Raw genomic sequence first — 19,381 nt, 5'->3', positions numbered from 1 at the left:
GCTTGGTACGGCTAGAGTTCTTCAGCAGCAACCCAAGGTGCTATTTAGTGACACCGCCCCCCCCCCCCCGGAAAGTCTGGCCCTGGTCTAGCAACTGGCAACCAGATCCAGAGATCTGCTTCCAGGGAGACTCGTTTCTCTCCTGCTGCAGGAGTTCAAAACAACCACAAAAACACTAGAATAAGGACCTACCAGAAAAATGGTTTAAAGGAAATGCTTATGATACGTATTTTATGAAAATTTCCCCTGTAGAACTTTCAAAATAAGAAACACACACACACACACACACACACACACACACACACACACACACAGAGGGTTCATTCTCCTTGTGGATTTGGTGCTTCTGGGGGAGGACAAAGGAGGCACAGGCCTCAGGTACATGGCCATGGCTTCCACCTGGCTGGTGAACCTTGCTGAGTCCTGGGGAAACCCATTTCTTGCTTCCTGCCCTCCAAGAAATCCACGCCGAGCTCCCTAGGGTCCAGGGCTTAGTGGCCGCTTTGGTCCTTGGCCAAGCATTCTTATCACTCTTATTTTGAAATTGCTCTGGATTTTATAGTCACTCCCTTGTGTTTCGTAAGATTTCCTTGTTTTATCAGCACAAGAAGGCTGTTTTAGGAGTGTTGTCATTTGATTACTCAGCCTGCCTTCATACTCTGGGGACGGAAGGGAACGCCATTCTTGATGGCCCCAGAAGACTCCTCATCAGCCTGTATTCTACTCACAGCGCAGTGTGCTGGAATTAAGTCTCTTCAGAGGTTGAGCAATCTTTAGTTTTTTCCAAACCGAAACTCCCCAGTCAATCTTAAAGAGCCCTGGGGAAGAAGCCGATTCACGAAGGGCGAATATCTCAGCCACGGCATTTGCTCTCCGCATTTCAGTTAGACAAATAGGGTGAGCAGTTAGGAATGTATTGTCTAATGGAAGGAACAGAATGCGAGTTGAAGCCTGGTTCCAGAGGTCCTGTCCTTCTGCTGGCATGGCCGAGGGCCATCCCTGTGGGGACAAACAGCTGTCCGCACTTGGACTCGGAGCTGCTGTCCTCTTGAGAACACAGCCTGGGTTTTCATTGCTTTTACAATGTTTTTCCAGTGATTGTCCCTCCAGGTGCCATGACGGTGCTCTCGACAAGGCAGCAGTGAGCCTGGTACTCCTCCCCTCCTCCTGGCTGACTGCCCGTGATGGGACATTGACAGTGGTCAAGACGCAGCTAGAGTTTGAGTCAAATGTAGAAGCTTCAGTCCTGATGATGAAAGACATCAGACAGATGCGTCTTTGCCCGGCTGGGCGCATGACCGCTACCCAACGGGGCTGACTGGCAAAGCAGTTACAGTGAAAACGGAGGCGAGAAATCAGTTAGCATCTGTCTCTGCCACCACCTTTCCCAGGCCACCCCCACCTGTCAGGAGCGAACATCACACGTGAAATGGAACCCCCCAATGAGCAAGGTCTGTCCAGGAGAGGCATTTATGGGGAATGTGGGATGACTGCAGCTCTTAGAATAAGGGAAGAGAAAACTGATGGCGGAGACTTGGGAAAATATTGTCCTGGAGAGACCCAGTGCTTCATCCAGCAGAAGCAGAGCTGTCCTTAGTGGTCACTAAATAAACATCAGGGGATGCAACGTTACAGAAGATTCAAGTTGGTTCTGTCGCTTCTGTGATTTCTTGGTCTCCCAAATCATGTCCATCCAAGCCTGCAAATACATCATTGAGGATATTAGCCCATTCAGCCTAGAAGGGTGTGCAGCCCCAAAGCGCTGGAGACTTAGTGCCTCCCGAGGGGACCCACAACCACTGGGGGGGGCAGCAACCAGCGGGGAAAGGCTGCTCCATCTGATCCTTGGGTGGGCAGTTCTGAGAGGCGTTCGGTACGTTCAGCAGACCACGCTGGTGGTGCCCATGACTGTGGTCAAGCCTTTCCTTCCTGGTTTACCCTCCCCAGTCCTTCCCTTCTGTTTTCTGTGGGACCCCCTCCCAGATAAACTACCAAACATGAGTCCTCGTCTCAGGCTTTGACTGCCTGGGGAGTGACTCCGACTAAGCATTTGGTACTAGCAGTGGCCTTAAAAAGCAGACCCTCCAAATGGGTTTTGAACATAGGAGCAGTCGTTGGCCAATGGCCGTGAGGGCCCTGTGGGTGGTATCAGGTGAGTCAGCGATAAACTAGGCCATCCTACGGTGTCATCGTTACCAAGACTTGCCTGTGGTGGGTTGGGATGAGGTCCAGGAGAGGAAGTGTTGGGTCCTGTGGAAGCTCTACCACGTGGACGCATGGAGTCAGCGGTAATTGTAAGAGTTGTTTAGTTCACTGGCTTCTGTTAACGATGAAAAGCCTTTGGAAGAAAAAAATGAAAGGTTCATCAGCCAACTATCAACTTGACGTGTGCTCTAAAAACCAGAGGGCCTTCACGGTACAGTGTAAAGAGATGGATCTGCAGCCACTGGGTAGGACGTGCTGACATTCACCCCTCGGATTTGCTTGTGCAAGAGTGGCAGAGCCCCAAAGGAGACAAGCTGCCTCCTGGGCTGGTTTCCCTTGCCAAAGTCAGGGCTTTTGTCAGGAAAGAAAAGGACTCGGACCTGAGATAAAGATGGGATCTTTGTCCCCAGCATTCCCCCTGAAAGCTTTGAGCAGGCAGAAGCCCCCATCCCCTCGCTGAAGGAGAGCAGCCATTTCCTGAGAGAAACAGACTGCTTTCCCTGCAGAGACTGCCTCAGGAGATGATATTTGCCAACCTCTGCCCCACCTTCCCACGTTGTTTCCAGACCAATGACTAGAGTCCTGTTACAGCCCAGCCTGAGCTGGGAATTGCAGTCTCTGCTGTGGGAAGGAATAGATTACTTATAGAAATGATTACAAGACCTGGCTTGGCATGTACCAGGGAAATAGGAGTAGGAGTGGACCTGGAGGGTATTGGACCAGGGCCATGGCTGAAAAGGAGCTTTAACGTCCCCGTAAGGAGGTCCAAGTTGTTCCCAGTTCACTGCTGGGATAGCCCCCTGAAGTTGGGACCTAGTGATCATCTGAAGTAAAAGGAGGAGATACCAGAACTGAACACAGAAAAAGCAACAACTCTTGGGGTGCCTGGGTGGCTCAGTGGGTTAAGTGTCTGCCTTTGGCTCAGTTCATGATCCAGGGGTCTTGGGGTCGTGCCCCATATTGGGCTCCCTGCTTGGTGGGGAGCCTGCTCCCTCTGCCTCTACTGCTCCCCCTGATTGTACTCTCTCTCTATCTCTCTCAAATAAATAATCTTAAAAAAAAAGCAACAACTCTTCTTAGAGATCCATAAGAGAAATGAGGTCACAGAGCCAACCACTGCTCCCCAAATTGGAGAGACCAACAAACACAGCCATAACTTACTGGGAACCCAACCAGGGAGGGGAAACCTGAACTCCCAGAGGCAAATTGCTGGAGGCTTAGCATGGACGACTCAGGGGGACCCAGTCAGCAAGGGCCCCTACACTTACGTGAATTTTATCTCCAGGATCTCAACCTACTTCTCACAGTGAATTTCAGAGAAAACTCCTCTCCTGCTTCTAGCAGGTGGTGAGAGGAAGAGGGGAGGGACCATTTTGAAATACACCGGAGCACTCTGTTCTTCACAAGGCCTGCCCTTGAGAGAAACTACTTAGCCAGAGCCTACCTGACCTAGAGGAAGGGAAATACCCAACTCAGGCCCACTCTAGCCATCCTGTCCCACCTAGCGGGGTGTGTGTGTGGTGGCGGGGAGTCAGAGTTGGAGAGCTGAGAAGCAGTGTGAGGTTCACAGTCCAGGGGCACAGGTGCACTAAAAGACAGACCTGGCCCTACCCCAGATCACTTCCCCGCCCCCACACCTCATCAGCACACCACTAAAGGCCTATTTACAGCAGTTCCTTTTACCCAGTGCATCATGTCTGGCCATGAATAACAAATATGAGGCATACTGAAAAGCAAAAAACACACTTTGGAGAAAAAGAGCAAGCACCAGAAACCAGACCTGGCAGGGATACTGGAATTAACAGACTGGGAATTTAAAACAACTATGATTAATATGTAAGGGCTGTAATGGATAAAGTGGACAGCCTGCAGGAACAGATGGGAAATGTAAGCATAGAGATGGAAATCCTACAGAAGAACCAAAAAGAATTGCTAGGGAGAAAAACACTGTAACAGAAATGAACGCCTACGGGCTTATCAGTGGACTGCACATGGCAGAGGAGAGAATCTCTGAGCTTGTGGATGTATCAATAGAAACCTCCCAAAATGAAAAGCGAAGAGAACAAAGACTGAGAAACAGAACAGACTATGCAAGGACTGTGAGACAATGATAAAAGGTGTAACGTATGCATGGTGGAAATTCCAGAAAAAGTGAGAAAGGAACAGTAGACATGTTTGAGACAATAATTACTGAAAATTTTTCCCAAATTAATGTCAGACACCAAACCACAAATCTATCAGTTGAATGAGTACTATGGATGATTATAGACTACTTCATCAGCTGGATACACATTTTTCTCAAGCTCACATGGAACATTCACCAAGATAGACCACATTCTGGGCCACAAAACACACCTTAACAAATTTAAAAGAGTGGAAATCACAATGAACTGCTCTCAGACCACAACAGAATTAAATTAGAAATCAATTACAGAAAGATAGCTGGGAAATCCCCAAATACTTAGAGATTAAACAACACACTTCTAAGTAACACCTGGGCCAAAGCAGATGTCTCAAGTGAAATTAAAAAATACTTTGAACTAAATGAAGATGAAAGCACAACTTATCAAAATTTGTGGGATGCAGCTAAAGCAGTGCCCAGAGGGAAAGTTATAGCAATTGAATGTGTATATTAGAAAAGAAGAAAGATCTAAAATCAGTCTGCGAAGCTTCCACCTTAGGAAACTAGAAAAAGAAAAGCAAATTAAACCCAAAATAAGCAGAAGAAGAGAAATGATAAGAATGAGAGCAGAAAGCAATGAAATTGAAAACAGGAAATCAATAGAGAAAATCAATGAAACCAAAAGCTGGTTCTTTGAAAAATCCCACAGAAGGGTGAGATCATCAGAAGCCAGCAGGTCGTTGTCACCAGCCATTTTCTTCCCTGGGGCCATTTGCCAATTCTGGCCATGGGCTGAGGATCAGATTTGGTGCACCCAGAAGGATCCTATGGGGGCAAAAGGGAAACCAGCCAAACGTCCGGCAAGATTGTGCAGGGCTAGGGTGATGATTTGGAAAGTTCAGGATCCCTAATGGCACAGCTGGGTTTACAGTTGTTGAATTCTTGGGCTATCTGGGGAGGCAGGGAGTTCTAGTAAGGTAGATTGAAATCTGTAGTATCCTATAGAGCTAATGGGGTTTTCTGTTTCTTCTTGTGTGACCTATTATAGCTGAAGACTCAGGTAAGTGCAAAACTGGGATGAGAATGCCTAGTTTGTCCTTCACAAATTTACACATCAGGTAATGTCTTGCCTCTGGAGTAGAGGGAATAAAGGGGCAGATGGAGGCCATGAGTCCTGAAGGCCCTGTGGCTTCTCAGAGTGGTCCTCCCCCTCCTCCCACACTTTTGCACGTTGCCCAGCTGCCTCACACATAGGTCTCCATGTGTTCCTTGGAAGGATCCCATTGTGTAGGCAGGGTCGAGATACTGCCCCATTTTATGGACAAGGAATCCGTGTCTTGAATAATTTGCCCCAAAGGATGCAAGTGCCAGGTCTCTGAGCTGGACTGGAAACCCAGGACTCCAGTTTTCTCTCCACGGGGACACTGCTGACCTTCAGGGACAGAACAACCAGGGAATGGGGGCCCCATGAGAGCCGAGAACTTGGCTCGGTGGGATCTTGCCTCTCCCAGCATCGTGTGTCCCAGGGCCTGGCACACAAGGACAGAAGCAATACTTGTTGATTGAATGACAGCACCAGGCCAACGAGCTTTGCAAAGGAACGAATGACTTTCCTAATGAGAGTCACCGAGGCCAAGGTTATGGGCCATTTGTCTTTGTCTTTGACTAAGGCCTAATTGCCTTTGCCATATTTTTGGAGCTGTGCACCCTGGACACTCTTACCTTTGAGGAGAGAGTGGAAAGTTCTCTGCCTCCATAGGCGGGCCACGTTCTTGTTGACACAGGACCAGCAGAACTAAACGGAAACAGCTGTGCGGGGCGAGGGGACGGGGTGGGGAATGGCTCCACGTCGGGCCAGAAGTCTGCATGTTGTTTGGGCTGACATGGGTGGGGTGGCCAGAGCTGGTTTTATATAACTCAGACTTCCAACAGCTTTGGAGAGAGAAAAAACCGAAACTTGCTTAGAAACTGAAATGTGCCTTTTAGAGCTCTCTTCTGATTTTTCTGCCTCTGGGCTTTGTTATCCATATCATTCTTTGTGCAGGAAAATCGGCTCAAAAAGACTGGCCCTTGAGGGCGATGTGTTCGTGCAGGGACGTGTCCCGGGAGGAGGGTGGGGCGGTCACTAGTGAGTATCAGCACCGCATTCCTGGAACCGCCCCGGGCTTGCTGCTGTTCCGGCTGCCTGAGGCCTCGTGGACAGGGCCCGCAGAGGGGAGCTTTCATTCCGGGAGCAGGAAATCCGTACACGCCACGAGGGCTGTGAGCTAGCGTGTTGCAGGTGTCCACAATGGCGGTCCCCACCTGGCCAGGGACAGTGGGTGGCAGATAAAGGGGAGCCGGATGTTTCATGGCTGTGAGCTCAGCATGGGCATGGTGGCTACAGAGAACCCACGAATCTGCATCTCTGAATGGTGAGCAGTCTGACCATTCGAGAACACGTTTCCTTCTGGGAGCTGCACCACAGTGAGGACTGTCACAAGCAGACTTCCACCTAACGCTGATTTTGCAGAAGGTCAAAAAAATGTCCAGGAACCGTATTGTAGAGCAACATGGGAGAGAAAGGAGAAAGGAACACAGAGGGGGACCACGATGGCCAATTTCAGACTTGCCCCCTTCCCGGCTTGCCCCCCTGCCTCGCTGCCAGGGAACTTGGCCACAGGCCGAGACTCACGATGGAGCCAGCTGCTTAGAGTGACCCCCTCGTTCCTGGAAGGGTTGAAGCAAGCACAGGGGGAGGGCGGAGAGGGTCAAGGGAAAGGAGCAGCCCACGTTGATGGGGGGTTCCACCCAACTGCAGCTTCTGACCTGCTTTTTAACTCCGAGGCCAGGAGTCAGTGGGCCACACGCATTCTTTGAGGCCTATCAAAGCCATTAAAAAAGGCCAAAGTAGGGTCACAAAAATGGTGATATATTTTAGAGACTTAAAGATTTATTTATTTATTTGAGAGAGAGAGAGAAAGAGGGAGAACATGAGCGGGGGAAAGGGGCAGAGAGAAAGAGAGAGAGAGAGAATCTCGAGCAGATTCCCCACTGAGCACAGAGCCCAGTTCAACAGGGAGCTCGATCTCAGGACCCTGAAATCATGACCTGAGCCGAAACCAGGAGTCGGACACCCAACCGACTGAGGCGCCCCCCAAAATAGTGATATATTTTAAATGTTCACCTTTAATGAAAGTGTACTTTGAACTCACAGAAATATGATGCAGGGCAAATGCTCCTCACAAGACAGGACTCCCTTTTAAAACATCATCCTGAGGGTGTGGTGAGGGGTGCAAGTTTAAAGTGTGTGTTGAACTTGTCTTCTCTCAGGGCTGTCGGTGTATCTCCTCCCAGTTGCTTGTAGAGGAGCTCTGTGGAGTGCATGCACACGTATGCACACACACGTGCACACACGCACGTGCACACATGCACACCCACCTGTGAGAAGCTGCAGGGTGAGAAAACCACACACTGCTCACTACTTTCTAGAAAGCTCTACGAAAGCCGCCTTCGTGGAGAACAGAGAGGTCATTTGCCAGGTTAAGTAGGAAAGAGTCACACTCCCCCAGTGAAGGTGTGATCCCACCTTACTTGGGGGCTTAGGCTTCATGTGTCGCTGGTACCTCCCCGGGCCCCCCCAGTCCAGCCCCGCTCAGCTGGCAAAGCATTCTCTCCACAGTGGGGTCTGGTCGCAGCCCTCCCAGCTTGGTTCCTTCTGTGTCCGGAGCGTTCTAAGGTGGCCTGAGCAGACTTTGAGATCGGCCCTGTCTACCTCTCTAGCTCGCTTTCTTTCCCTCCTCCACCCCCATTCGTGTTCAGGATCGAGAATGTGCGGTGTGCTCTCCGCCAGGAGTACTGGCCACATTCCTTCTTCCCTCCCCTCCCCTCCTCTCGGTGGCCACCCCTCTGTGGCCCTTCCCGCCCCTGCCTCACCGCATTAGGTGCCCCGATGGCACAGTGGGCCCCTCACGTTGACCCCCCAGGGCCCAGGCACCCTGCGCAGTGAATGAGGGACTGATGGGGAGGCTAACAGGTCCAGGCGTGTCCTGGCGCGTCATGGCTCCTGTGTGGCTCCTGCGTGACAAGACCTGGAGCAGAAAGGCCACAGCAGAGCCTTCCTGGGGCCCCCTCCCCGGTATGCGTAGGGCAGGGCCTCTGCAATCAGGCGTATGGAGTACGTGGTACCTTTCGCAGCCGCATCGTCGAACAAACTCCTTCCATGTCCCTGCCGCCCAAGAGCCAAGGTAGGAAAACCGGGAAAGCAAAGGAGTTAGTAAAAGAAAAAAGAACAGCACGTTTTTTCTTGCCATGTGCTCCCCACCCAGAGCTCAGGAAGCCAGGCTCCCTGTTCGCGTGTGCGTTCTTCGGCCCCAGACTGTCTCCCCCGGGGCTCAGCGGCCCCTGTAACACCCTCTCCCACTCTGAGAATGGGAGACGTGGAGCCCATGGGCACTAAAGGGCTGGATGCTTGCTCCTGCCCTTGGCGACCACAGCGCCCTGGGCCAGCCCAGCCAGGGTGCAGACAGATCCCTCCCTAAATCCGACAGCGGGCTCAACGGCAGGCTCCCTGGAAGAAAAGCCCAAGTTACAGAGTACTGTATTTTCTTTGTGAACAGTCTTACGCTCACGGAAAATTGGCAATTCCCGTGTCAACAGCACTGGTCCCCCGAAGCATTTGTGAGTAAGGCGTCAGCTGCTCAGCCGGGTTGCGCGATGTTTCTTCAGCAGGAATCTCATGGACGGATGGACAGATGGACGGATGGACGTGGTGATACGTTCCCATCAGGAGCTCAGGGGCTGCAGGCTTCCCACCTGCCCCGCGATCCGGGATGCTTACCTGGGGCACTTGAGGAAGTAGCATCTGCCAGGCTTCTTCCCCTAGAGGTTACTCTCTTTGAAAGGAAAAAGTGTTTTGCGGACAAGTGACCTGCATCTATGAAAATATCCTGTTCCTCGTCCGATTATCAGCTCATCCCCTTACATCTGTGCGCGCTCTGGGTTTCCTCTCTCGTGGTTGCTACCGCGACGCTGCTGACCGCCGGTCCCTGGGAGCTCCCCCAGGCCGGCTCTGGGTGCTGCGGGCATGTCCCCATCATCCCTTGAGCACCTGCCTGCTTTCTGGCAAAACAACTTGTTACATTTGCGACTTTCCCTGCCCCAGCCCTGGAAGCAGGCCTCTCATCCAGGTGCTCTGGTTCCTTTTCGTGGGAAGGTGGGTTGAGAAGCCAGTCCTTGGAGGCTTAGGGGTGCTGGGGGGCCTTGGAGGCGTTCCTGCTCCACAGCCCTCTCAGTGACAGCTGGGGAACAGATGTGCACATTTCCATGTAAAGGCACTGGTTCGTCTTTATGGCCACGATCGCACAGCGATGGCTCTAATTGTTATCTTCCACCATAGGGTTCATTCTAGTTTTCTCTCTCTCCGTATTTGTCCCTCCCTTCTCTGATGATGAGAAACCTGGCTCCCACGGTCTGTAACAGATTTGCTTATTTGTAGGGTGGTCCCCTGGATGTAAGCTACCTCTTATTCCAGCCACCACCCCCCACCTCCCATGCGGGATCTCCGCTCCTTGCTCGTACCCCAACGCTCTATGCAGGGCCTCTGCACCCCCCGGGGATGCCCCCCTCCACCCTGCTGGGCCAGGATGGTCTTTTTCTTCCTGCTCCGCCTTTCATTGCACTCTGGTGTACCGTGGCTTCCCCCCTCCCACTGTGGTCACCTCTGCTTCAGGATAGGATGGTGGAGAAACAGAAACATGAAGCAAGGTGAGGTTCCCTGGTATTTTTACCCAAAGAAGCACCAGGTGTATAAAGACGGAACCACAGAATCAGCATAACAGACATTCCACGCAATCAGGCAGTGAGCCCCAGGTCACGCTGTAGAGTGACCTCGGAGTGTGCCCGTTTTGGAGTCGCCCCACTTGGGTTCAAATACCAGTGCTGCCCCTGGGTAGCTGGGGCCAGTCCCCGAGCCTCAGTTTCCTCAAATGTAAAATGGGGAGGTGATGGCACTTCCCTCCCGTTGCTGGTGTGAGGCCTCCACGACCTAATGCCCGGGAAGGGCACGCCCCTGCACCTGCCCAACGTGACTGCTCGACCGGCGTGCGCTCCGACAACTCCCGTGTATTTTTCAGAATTCTAGAACACAGTCATTCTGCTTTAGGAGGCAGGGCCAGGACACTGGGTGGGTGTTCCCCGGGCAGCGAGGCTCTCCCAGGCCTTCCTCCTTTGCAGCTTTTTTTTCCTTTTCCTTTTTCTTTTTTTTGGCACACCCGCCCCCACGTCTGGGAGGGTTTCCTGGACAGAGGTCCCGGTGGCCGCTGCCTTAAGACGTGCAGGCCGGGCCGCGGCCGCCACTGCTCTCTGACCCAGGCCAAAGCAGGCAGCAGCAGCAGCCCCAGCCAGTGCAGCAACATGGAGCTCTGGGGGGCCTACCTGCTCCTCTGCCTCTCCTCGCTCCTGACCCAGGTCACCACTGAGGAGCCAACCCCCAAGGTCAAGAAGGCTGCAAATGTCAAGAAAGGTAAGGAGGGGGACAGGGCTCCTCCCCACCTTCCAGGGAGCTGGTCACCCCGTCCCTTACTACTTTTTATGCTCCTTCCTTTCATTTTCCTTCTTGATAAATCCAGGGAACTTTCTTGAAATACCCCTGGAGCCTCGGAGAATTCTCCAGTATCGGGGGCAGTTGTCAGAATTGTTAAGGATCACTGACTCTCAGAATGGGAAAGAACCTTTCAGATCATCTAAACCGACGCCCACTCCGCCCATCTCCAACCCCCCCCCCCAAATATGTTAAAGAAATCAAATCTTGGGTTTGGCAGTGCCAAGGGGCTCTGCTTCGTAATCTCCAAACCTGGGGTTACTCCACTGTACAACGGGGATAGTGGCATTTGCCAAAAGGCGTCTGATTAGGATTTAATGCCACAAAGCCCAACGGCTGACACCTACAATAATACTTACTGCACAGGGGAAAAAGGGACCGAGTGAATTCTCTGTGTGAGAGCGTATCACGCAGCCTTGAGAAAACAAAAATGTGGGAACTCAAACTAGGACGCCAGAAGCAGGTTTGCGTTCCCTCTGTTGCCTCTGGGTTTGGGGTGTCCTTGGGCTGCCTTGGCTGCTGCAGGGCCTGCCCTTGGAGCCCAGCCTCTGGTGAGGTCACCCCAGGCTGTGTTGAGACAACATTAGCGAAATGCCATGGCAATGAACGGGGCTGTCACCCCCACAGGGCTCCGAGGCTCCGAGAGAGAGTTCCAGGGGATGAGAATGTGGATTTAGGCAGAGAAAGGGGCAGCCAGAGCCAAGAGCCTGGAAGAGGCAAGGCGAGGGGGCGTGGGCTGTCCTCAGGCCGCTCTGTGAGCCTCCTCTGTACACAGACAGCTGCCCGTTGGCCAGGGACTAGTGGAATGTGGAAAGGCACCTCGGGACAGTGGAGGCCCCCAGGGCTGTGAGAGAGAACAGAGCACATGTGCGGGTGACAGAGATACCGACCTCCAAGGTTCAGTTTTATAAAGTTAACAACAGAAAGTTCAGAAGGGAATGGATACCATGCCAATATTTATCTTGAAAAGTGGGTTTATATACAAATACACACAAATCCTTTTACATGCAGAGGATTTTTCTAGAAGGATCCACAAGAGTTAGTGATAGCAATTACTTCTGGGAAGAAAAACTGGGGAGCTGAAGGCAATGTCAGTCGGAAAGGAGACTGTAATGTTTCAAACTGTTTGGGTTTCTAAAAAGTTATATGCAGATATTACGTTCTGCAAAATTTTCATGAAAAAGAGAAGACTCGATACCACGCACGATTGTGTTGACGAGCTTTAGCTAAAATTACAACCTAGTGATGTTCTCAGTAAAGGAGACACAGCTCCAAAGACAAATTATAGAATTTTTAAATGTGGAAAATAGTTGCTAATGTCTCAACTACCAGAGATTTAGTATTTATTTATTTAATCATGCAAATCACGTATTAAATCATGTGAAAAAGGAGAAGGCCAGACCAGATGATGACCTGGCCCTCTCTGGCTGTCACACTTGAACCCAGCCCCAGGGGGTCTCCATGGAGGTGGCCCCTGGAGGCCCCGGACCCCGGAGGCCAACAGCTGACGACATGGGTGGGGCGTTCTGTCCAGCCCTGGCCTCTCCCAGGAACCAGCTTCAGAGTTCTCGACTCACCTGGTGTTTCTTCCTTCCACCTGCTGTCCACATCCACAACAAATGCTTCCAGAGCGCTTCTCCACGGAGGGGCCAATAGATGCGTTGAGCATCCCAGCAAGGGGTCACCACTGCTGTGAGCACCACTGCTCGTGAGGTGCAAATCGGCCAAGGAACCTCGGTGGTTCTCACTTGGGCACCGGCACCCGCTGGGGAATACCTTACAATCCAGGAGCCTGGGCCCCACTGCTGGAAATTCTGGATCTGGGGGTCAGAGGGTGGGCCAGCATCTGCCTTTTCCCCAAATCTCCAGTGATTCCAGGAAGCCACCAGGATTGAGAACCCCAGGAAAAATCCAGTGCACAAAAGTGGGGGAGGGAGTCCAGAGGAGGGGCTACATGGTCCCTGGGGTGGGGGCGGGGGGTGGTGAACAGATAGGTGAGGCTGGCAAAGGGAAGAGACGACAGCTTGCGTGCCAAGCCCCCACCCTGGCCTGCAGGGTCAGGGGAGAGCCCTGGGTGCTTCTGGGAGTACATCTGCTCCTGGTGGGGGGTGTATCCCCAGCTGGCTGTAGGGGGGTCAGCTGGAGGTGAGGCATGCGGGGAAGGCTCAGGTGGCTGGGGTGCTAGTGGCCATGTGGCCACACCTGGCAGGGAAGCTCAGGTGGGCAGCATGGCCGCACAGGGGGTCAGAGGCCCTCAGAACAGGGACTAGGGTACCTGGAGGGTGTCCATTCCAATAACACGCACCAGGAATCTGCAGTTCAGAGACAGAGAAGGGTAGCACAGGGCCTCCTGACTCCTTGCCCAGAGCTGTAGACGTTCCCTACTCCTACACCTTCCTCGGGTGGAGCACTGTTGGTGCCTTCCTCCTTGACCAGTCCCCGGAGGACCCCTTGCACACATGGGCACCTCAGTGCAAATTACAAAGGTACCCCTCTGAGCTGCCAAATTGTAGAAAGGCACCCTTTTCTCTGATCTGACCCAGCATAGCCAGGGCAAGGCTTAGGGACTAGACGTGAGCCCCCACTAGTCCCCTCAGCTGAGTGCCTTTGTAGAGTATGCAACTTGCACAACCTCACCTGGCACCCTTTGCTGGTACATCATGTGACTGGTACAGAGCTGCCCTGAACTTGCCAGGACAGAGGCCCAGCACGAGGCATACATAACCCTGCTAGGCTAGTTTGCCAGCCCTAAACCCTCCTTTTTTTTTTTTTTTTTTTTTTTTTTTGGCCTTGCTCATCTGGGTGTTATTTTCCTCATATTTGATAAATTACATCACTAATTTCTGCATATACAAGTATGTTTCTTGTTTGCATTTGTTTCCTGGGATTCCTCTGCAAAAGCGCCTCACAGGTGGACAAAGGCTCTGACCTCATTGCTTATGACCTTGGACTTTATGCAGGCACAGCTAAATGGACCGTGGACTCGCTTTCCCGCTCTCTACCCCAAGCCACACAGCGTTTTCTGAAGCCCCGGGGATTTCAGTAAGACTGGGGTCCACCCACAGAGAGAGAGAGATCCTCCCCACCTTCCCCTGATGGCTCCCGCCTAACCAGCTCCCAACAGGCCTCTGTGTTGAGGATGGCTCAGGTTAGGGCTCCGCTCTTCTGCGGTCACAAGGGTGGGGAGAATCAAACCTGGAGCCCTGTGCGCCTGGGTTCGGGCCAGCCCTGCCCCCTGCTGGCCAGTTGCTTCATCCTGGCTCAGGTTTCCTGTCCGTGAAGTGGGGCTCGAGAAGAGATGGCCTTACACAGGTCACAGGGTCGATTGTGCCCCAGGCGCTGTTCGCAGGCTTCTCTCTCTTAGCCGCTGTCTTCTTCAGAGTCCTCCGAGGTGGGGCTGTTATCATCCCATTTCACAGATGAGGAAACCGACTTCAGCGAGGCTGAGCAACCCGCCCCAGGTTACTCCCATCCTTGTGACCTCAGAGCCCATGCACGTGCGTGCCTGTGCCGCCAGGCTCAGCCCCGGGCTGGCGCGCAGGCCCCGCTGGCCCGTGTCCCTGGGATCCAGCCTAGGGAAGCGAACTTGGCAGGTCTTAAGAGCATCTGGCTCTGCTTTCTCTGCTTTGCTCTCCTCTGGAGCTGGGAGAGTGGTTGGGGGTGCACCCCCTCCCCGACCCCTGCCAGTCCCAACCCCATCCGACCCCCAGCCACACTCCTCAACAAATGCACAGGTCTCGCGTGAGTCGGAACTAGTGATGGATGGGTTTCCCAGCAGCTGGAGAAGCCCAAGCAATTCCTCAGACTACCGTCAGTAGGGACAGAGAGAAAGTAGTTCGAGATATTGCGGTCTAAGGGCGTCCTTTCCCTTGCCCCCTTGGGGTTGATAGAGTGAGGGCTTAGCCCACTCCGCCCTTGCCCTGCCCCCATCCCTTATGGCCTTCTTCACGTGTCTGTGATGTCTCCATCCTAGATGCTGTGACTGTAAGGATGTTTGAGGAGCTCAAAAACCAGCTGGATAACCTGGCCCAGGAGGTGGCGCTGCTGAAGGAGCAGCAGGCCCTGCAGACGGGTGAGTGCAGGTGGCAGCCGCTGGGGCGAAGTGCACCAGAGACGGGCTCAGGCCAGGGCTCAGGCCAGGGCAGCCGGCAGGCAGCACCAGCCCAGTCTCCAGCCAGGACCCAGGCCCAGCTGCCGGGCCAGCCCTGTAGGCCAAGACGCCAGGTGCAGGGAGCCCCGCCTTGGCCCGCATCCTCTCGGACAGATCCCCTGACATGTGTGCACAGGGGAATCTTCTCAAAGGACAAAAACTCTCCCACAAGAATGCATGACCGCCCACCGGGAGCGGGGCCCCAGGAGCACTGCGTGGAGCAGGGGCAGCGGCGTTCCTAATGAGATCCCAGAGGACCCTCCCCTCGGCCAGCCCCCATAGTCCTAAGGGGCACGCTAGCTTCACTCCCCTGTGCATCGGCCCATTTGCTCATGTTGTCACTCTTAATCATCCTAATTATGCCACGGCAGGGTTTATTCTACCCATTTTAAATGGGGGAAACCGAGGCACAGAGAGGTCCTCTTCCTTCCCACGCTCACCTGGTTGGTTAGCACGGATGATGATCTGAATGGGAGCGGCCTGCCCGGGGCATGCTGGGTGTGAGGAAAGGCGGGTCATCAGGCAACCAAGGACGGACGGCCGCAGTCACACGGCCGCAGAGCCTGGGGGCAAGGTCAGGTGTCCTCCTGGGCCACCGAATCTCTCTCTCTCTCCACCGTGCTCCTTTCACCGTGTCTCAGGCTCACCTACTCCTTTGTGCCCATGCCCTGGGGAGCACAGAGAATACGGACGAACAGTAGCCGATCACACGTGCGTGTCCTGCGGGCCTGGCACTGCTCCAAGTGCTCTGCCTACGTTAACTGATCGTTCGCAGAAAACCCACACAGTGGGCTTATTACTACCACCGCTCCTCCATTTCCCACCGAGACTCGGAGCGCCTTGCTCACAGCCGGAAGGAGCAGAGTCTTGTTCTTAGCTCTGCTTTGCTGCCTCTCCAGTTATGACCTGGGAATCGCTGGGCCCCTTCTTGGGCAATCTACAAATCTCGCTGTTCTCACAGCCACCCTCTCACCTCATGCTTCTCTGACAGCGTGTCCCAAGCCTGGGGCCCTCTGCTCCCCTTGTGCCTCCTCAGAGACCTCCAGATGCTTCTCACTGGGCAGTTTGCACCCGCTTTCTCCCACCTAGGTCTTTCCTTTCAGCATGGCCACTGGCCATCCTTCTGTCCCTCTAAAGTGCCACACTCTGTCCTTCCCACCACAGGGCCTTTGTACCTGCTGTTCTGGCAGCCTGAATTGCTCCTGTAAGATCCACCTAGTATGCACCTCTAGCATCACTATCTCAGGACTCCCTAATCCCTCATCTCAATCAGGCTCCTCAGTTAAAACTCTCACAAAATGATGTTCTTTCCTTTATCATATTTATGGCAGTTTGTAATTATCTATTCATCTGTTGATTTATGTCTGCCTCCCCTGCTAGATAATAAGCCCCAGGAACACAGGGACCATGTTTGATTGCCTTGTCTCTTCCACCACCTTGCCCAGCGTAGTGCCTGCCACATGTCAACACTCAGGAAAGTTTTGTTGAAGGGAGGACAAATACATGATTTTGTACAACCTGCTTAACATAGCAGGTAGGGTGAAGGGGCTCTAGAAGGGAAGTATCTACCATGTTTTGGCTTCAAGGGAATAGAACACCCAACAGTAGCTTACACAAAAAGCGAGTCTGAAAGTGGGTAGCTGTTTTTGTTCAGAAGCTTTGCCTCATGGTCCCAAGATGGCTGCTCCAGCTCCAGGCATCATGACTGCATTCAAGGCAAGACGGAGAAGAAAAGGTGGCCCAGCCATTTATCAGGAGAGTGAAGGTCTTCCATTCCCACCTTATTGATCAGAGCTCTATCATATGACCACCTGGAGCTTCGATGCAAGAATGAAGCTTTTCTAGGCTCTGTAGTGGTGGCAGACAAGGGAGAAGGGGATTGGGAACGGATGTTGGTTGGGTCCACCAGCAGTATCTGCCCCAGAGGGAAAGTTTAGAAGCACTGTGTCGTTCTGGGTAACAGTCTCCTCATCCGTAGAGCAGAAAGCATAGGGGTAGATTGCAGGGTGAGCTCTAAGGTCTCTCCCATGTCTAAGCTTTGTGCTCGGGCAAAGTCCATATAACCCAGATGCCACTAGCCCCCCCAGGTGAGGTGATGAGGTGGGGACTTCCTGGCACAGAATCCCGGGCATATGGCAGTCGCGCCCCTCCCCCCATCATGTCTGCCGATTCCCTGGGGGTTCACAGCCTCCCACGCTGACAGGGCTCCTCAGAATTCCCCTACCTTGGGCAGAGCTGACCCTGTCTCTACACTTCCACATCCCCTTGGCACCGGATGCGGCGCCCAGGGAAGGGCGGTGACCTTGAGCTAGGGGCTGTCTGCCACTGAGGGGCTAGCTAGCCTCAGGACCTCTGGCAGGCGGATCTGGGCTCTGCATCCGTATCCATCAGCCTGGGGAGCTGGCTGTCCAGGGCCAGCGACAACTGGGCAGGCTGGCGGGGACTGCAAGAGGGTGGGCCTCGCCCTGGAGGGTGGCCTTGGACTGGGGACCCTGGAGACCTTGGGTGACGGCCGTTCTCTCTCCCCTCGCAGTCTGCCTGAAGGGCATCAAGGTGCACAGGAAGTGCTTTCTGGCCTCCACCCAGGCCAAGACCTTCCACGAGGCGAGCGAGGACTGCATCTCGCGCGGGGGCACGCTGGGCACCCCGCAGACGGGCTCCGAGAACGACGCCCTGTACGAGTACCTGCGCCAGAGCGTGGGCGCCGAGGCAGAGATCTGGCTGGGCCTCAACGACATGGCCGCGGAGGGCGTCTGGGTGGACATGACCGGCGGCCACATCGCCTACAAGAACTGGGAGACCGAGATCACGGCGCAGCCCGACGGCGGCAAGGCCGAGAACTGCGCCGCCCTGGCCGGCGCGGCCAACGGCAAGTGGTTCGACAAGCGCTGCCGCGACAAGCTGCCCTATATCTGCCAGTTCGCCATCGTGTAGCCGCCGGCCGGCGGGGAGGCTGCGGGGGTGGGGGCGCTCGTGCAAATAAAGCTGGTGCCGCTGGGCCAGTAGTGGCTGCGCCTGTGCTGGGCCCGCGGGTCGAGAGCTCTGGGGAGGAAGAGGGGCGGAGGGGGTAAAGGGAAGGAAGGAGGGGGGAGAGGGAGTGGAGGAGGGAGAGGGAGGGGGAAGGGAGGGGAGGAGGGGGAGGAGGAAAGGAGGCGAGGAGAAGGGGGGAAGGAGGGGAGGAGGGGGAGAGGGAAGGGAGGGGAGGAGAGGGCGGGGGAAGGGAGGGGGAGGGGGAGGACGAGGACGTGGACGAGGAGAAGGGAGGAGAGGGAGGGGAAATGGAGGAGGTGGAGAAGAGGAGGAGGAGGAGCTGAGGAGGGGAGGAGGTAGAAAGACGAGGAGAGGGAGGGGGAAATCGAGGAGGGGGAGAGGGGAGGGGAGGGGAGGGGAGGAGAGGGATGGCGAGGGGGACACACCGGCTTCACACCACCAACGGATTCTCAGCAGGGGGACAGAAAAGAATAAGGGGAGACAGAGAGCCCCCGACTGCTGCTGCCTTTTTTCTTTGTATAACTTGTTATTATCGTGTAATTTCCTACTCATAGAAAAGTTGCAAGAATTCCCTGATACCCTTCCTCCAGATCTTCCAAACATGAACATTTCCCCATATCTGCTTTATCCTTTTATTTTTTCCTGCACCATTTGACAGTAAATTGCAGACATGATTCCCCTTTACCCCGAAATGCTTCAGTGTATTTACTTCCTGAGAGCAAGGGCATTTTCTTACAAAACCACAGCACTATTATCAAAGTTGGGAAATTGACATCGACAACACAGTAATTGTCAAAGTTACAGCCCTGATTCCCACGTCCAGGCATCCTTTTGTAAACTCCACTCCTGCGTGCTGGGATCCAGCATCCCCTCCCCAGCTCCAGGGAAGGGGTGACCCCCTCACCCCCAGCCCCTCCTGCTGTGGATCCCTTTCTGGGAGTGCACTGACATCTGAGTCTTGCTGGGGGCTGAGAGGTGGGGGATAAGAGCAGAGGCCGCCTGAGGGAGAATCTGCACCCCCATCCTTCCCCAGCACACCCTGGGGGCTGGTCTAGGAGCCCAACAGGACCCTTGCCAATGCTGCCTGACTACTATGTCCCCTCCTTCCCACTCCTTACAGAGAGCTCCGTGCTACCAGTAAACAGCTACCACTTGAGCTCACCAGAGTGCGGCAACTTTAAGTACGTTGTTTTATTGAAATCTTATCCACCCAGCACAGGATGTGTTATTATCCCCCAGAGCTGAGACTCAGGGAAGTTAAGTGACTTCCCTCGGGGTCACACAGCTAGTAAGTGGCAGAGCCAGGATTTACCCCAGGGCTGATTCCAAGAGC

At 53.8% G+C, this 19,381-nt stretch overlaps 1 protein-coding gene across 1 annotated transcript; it reads left to right on the top strand.

The window, feature by feature from the left end:
* The first annotated feature begins 10,268 nt into the window (after positions 1–10,268).
* Positions 10,269–18,055, top strand: CLEC3B (C-type lectin domain family 3 member B). Its single transcript, XM_008704154.2, has 3 exons — positions 10,269–10,829; positions 14,881–14,979; positions 17,591–18,055. The coding sequence occupies exons 1-3, from the start codon at positions 10,721–10,723 to the stop codon at positions 17,989–17,991; spliced, it is 609 nt and encodes a 202-aa protein (XP_008702376.2). The 5' UTR covers positions 10,269–10,720; the 3' UTR covers positions 17,992–18,055.
* Positions 18,056–19,381: the final 1,326 nt, after the last annotated feature.

The sequence above is a fragment of the Ursus maritimus genome, unplaced genomic scaffold (genome assembly GCF_017311325.1).
Source record: "Ursus maritimus isolate PB19 unplaced genomic scaffold, ASM1731132v1 scaffold_14, whole genome shotgun sequence".
Taxonomy (NCBI): Eukaryota; Metazoa; Chordata; class Mammalia; order Carnivora; family Ursidae; genus Ursus; species Ursus maritimus.
The sequence above is the reverse complement of the archived record's forward strand: the minus strand, read 5'-3'. Positions and strand labels throughout refer to the sequence as shown.

Excerpts from the sequence above, each read along its gene's own strand:
- CLEC3B (XM_008704154.2), top strand. The coding sequence starts at position 10,721 with ATGGAGCTCTGGGGGGCCTACCTGCTCCTCTGCCTCTCCTCGCTCCTG. Across the intron at positions 10,830-14,880 it reads GGCTGCAAATGTCAAGAAAG|ATGCTGTGACTGTAAGGATG; the intron begins GTAAGGAGGGGG and ends TCTCCATCCTAG. Across the intron at positions 14,980-17,590 it reads GCAGCAGGCCCTGCAGACGG|TCTGCCTGAAGGGCATCAAG; the intron begins GTGAGTGCAGGT and ends CTCCCCTCGCAG.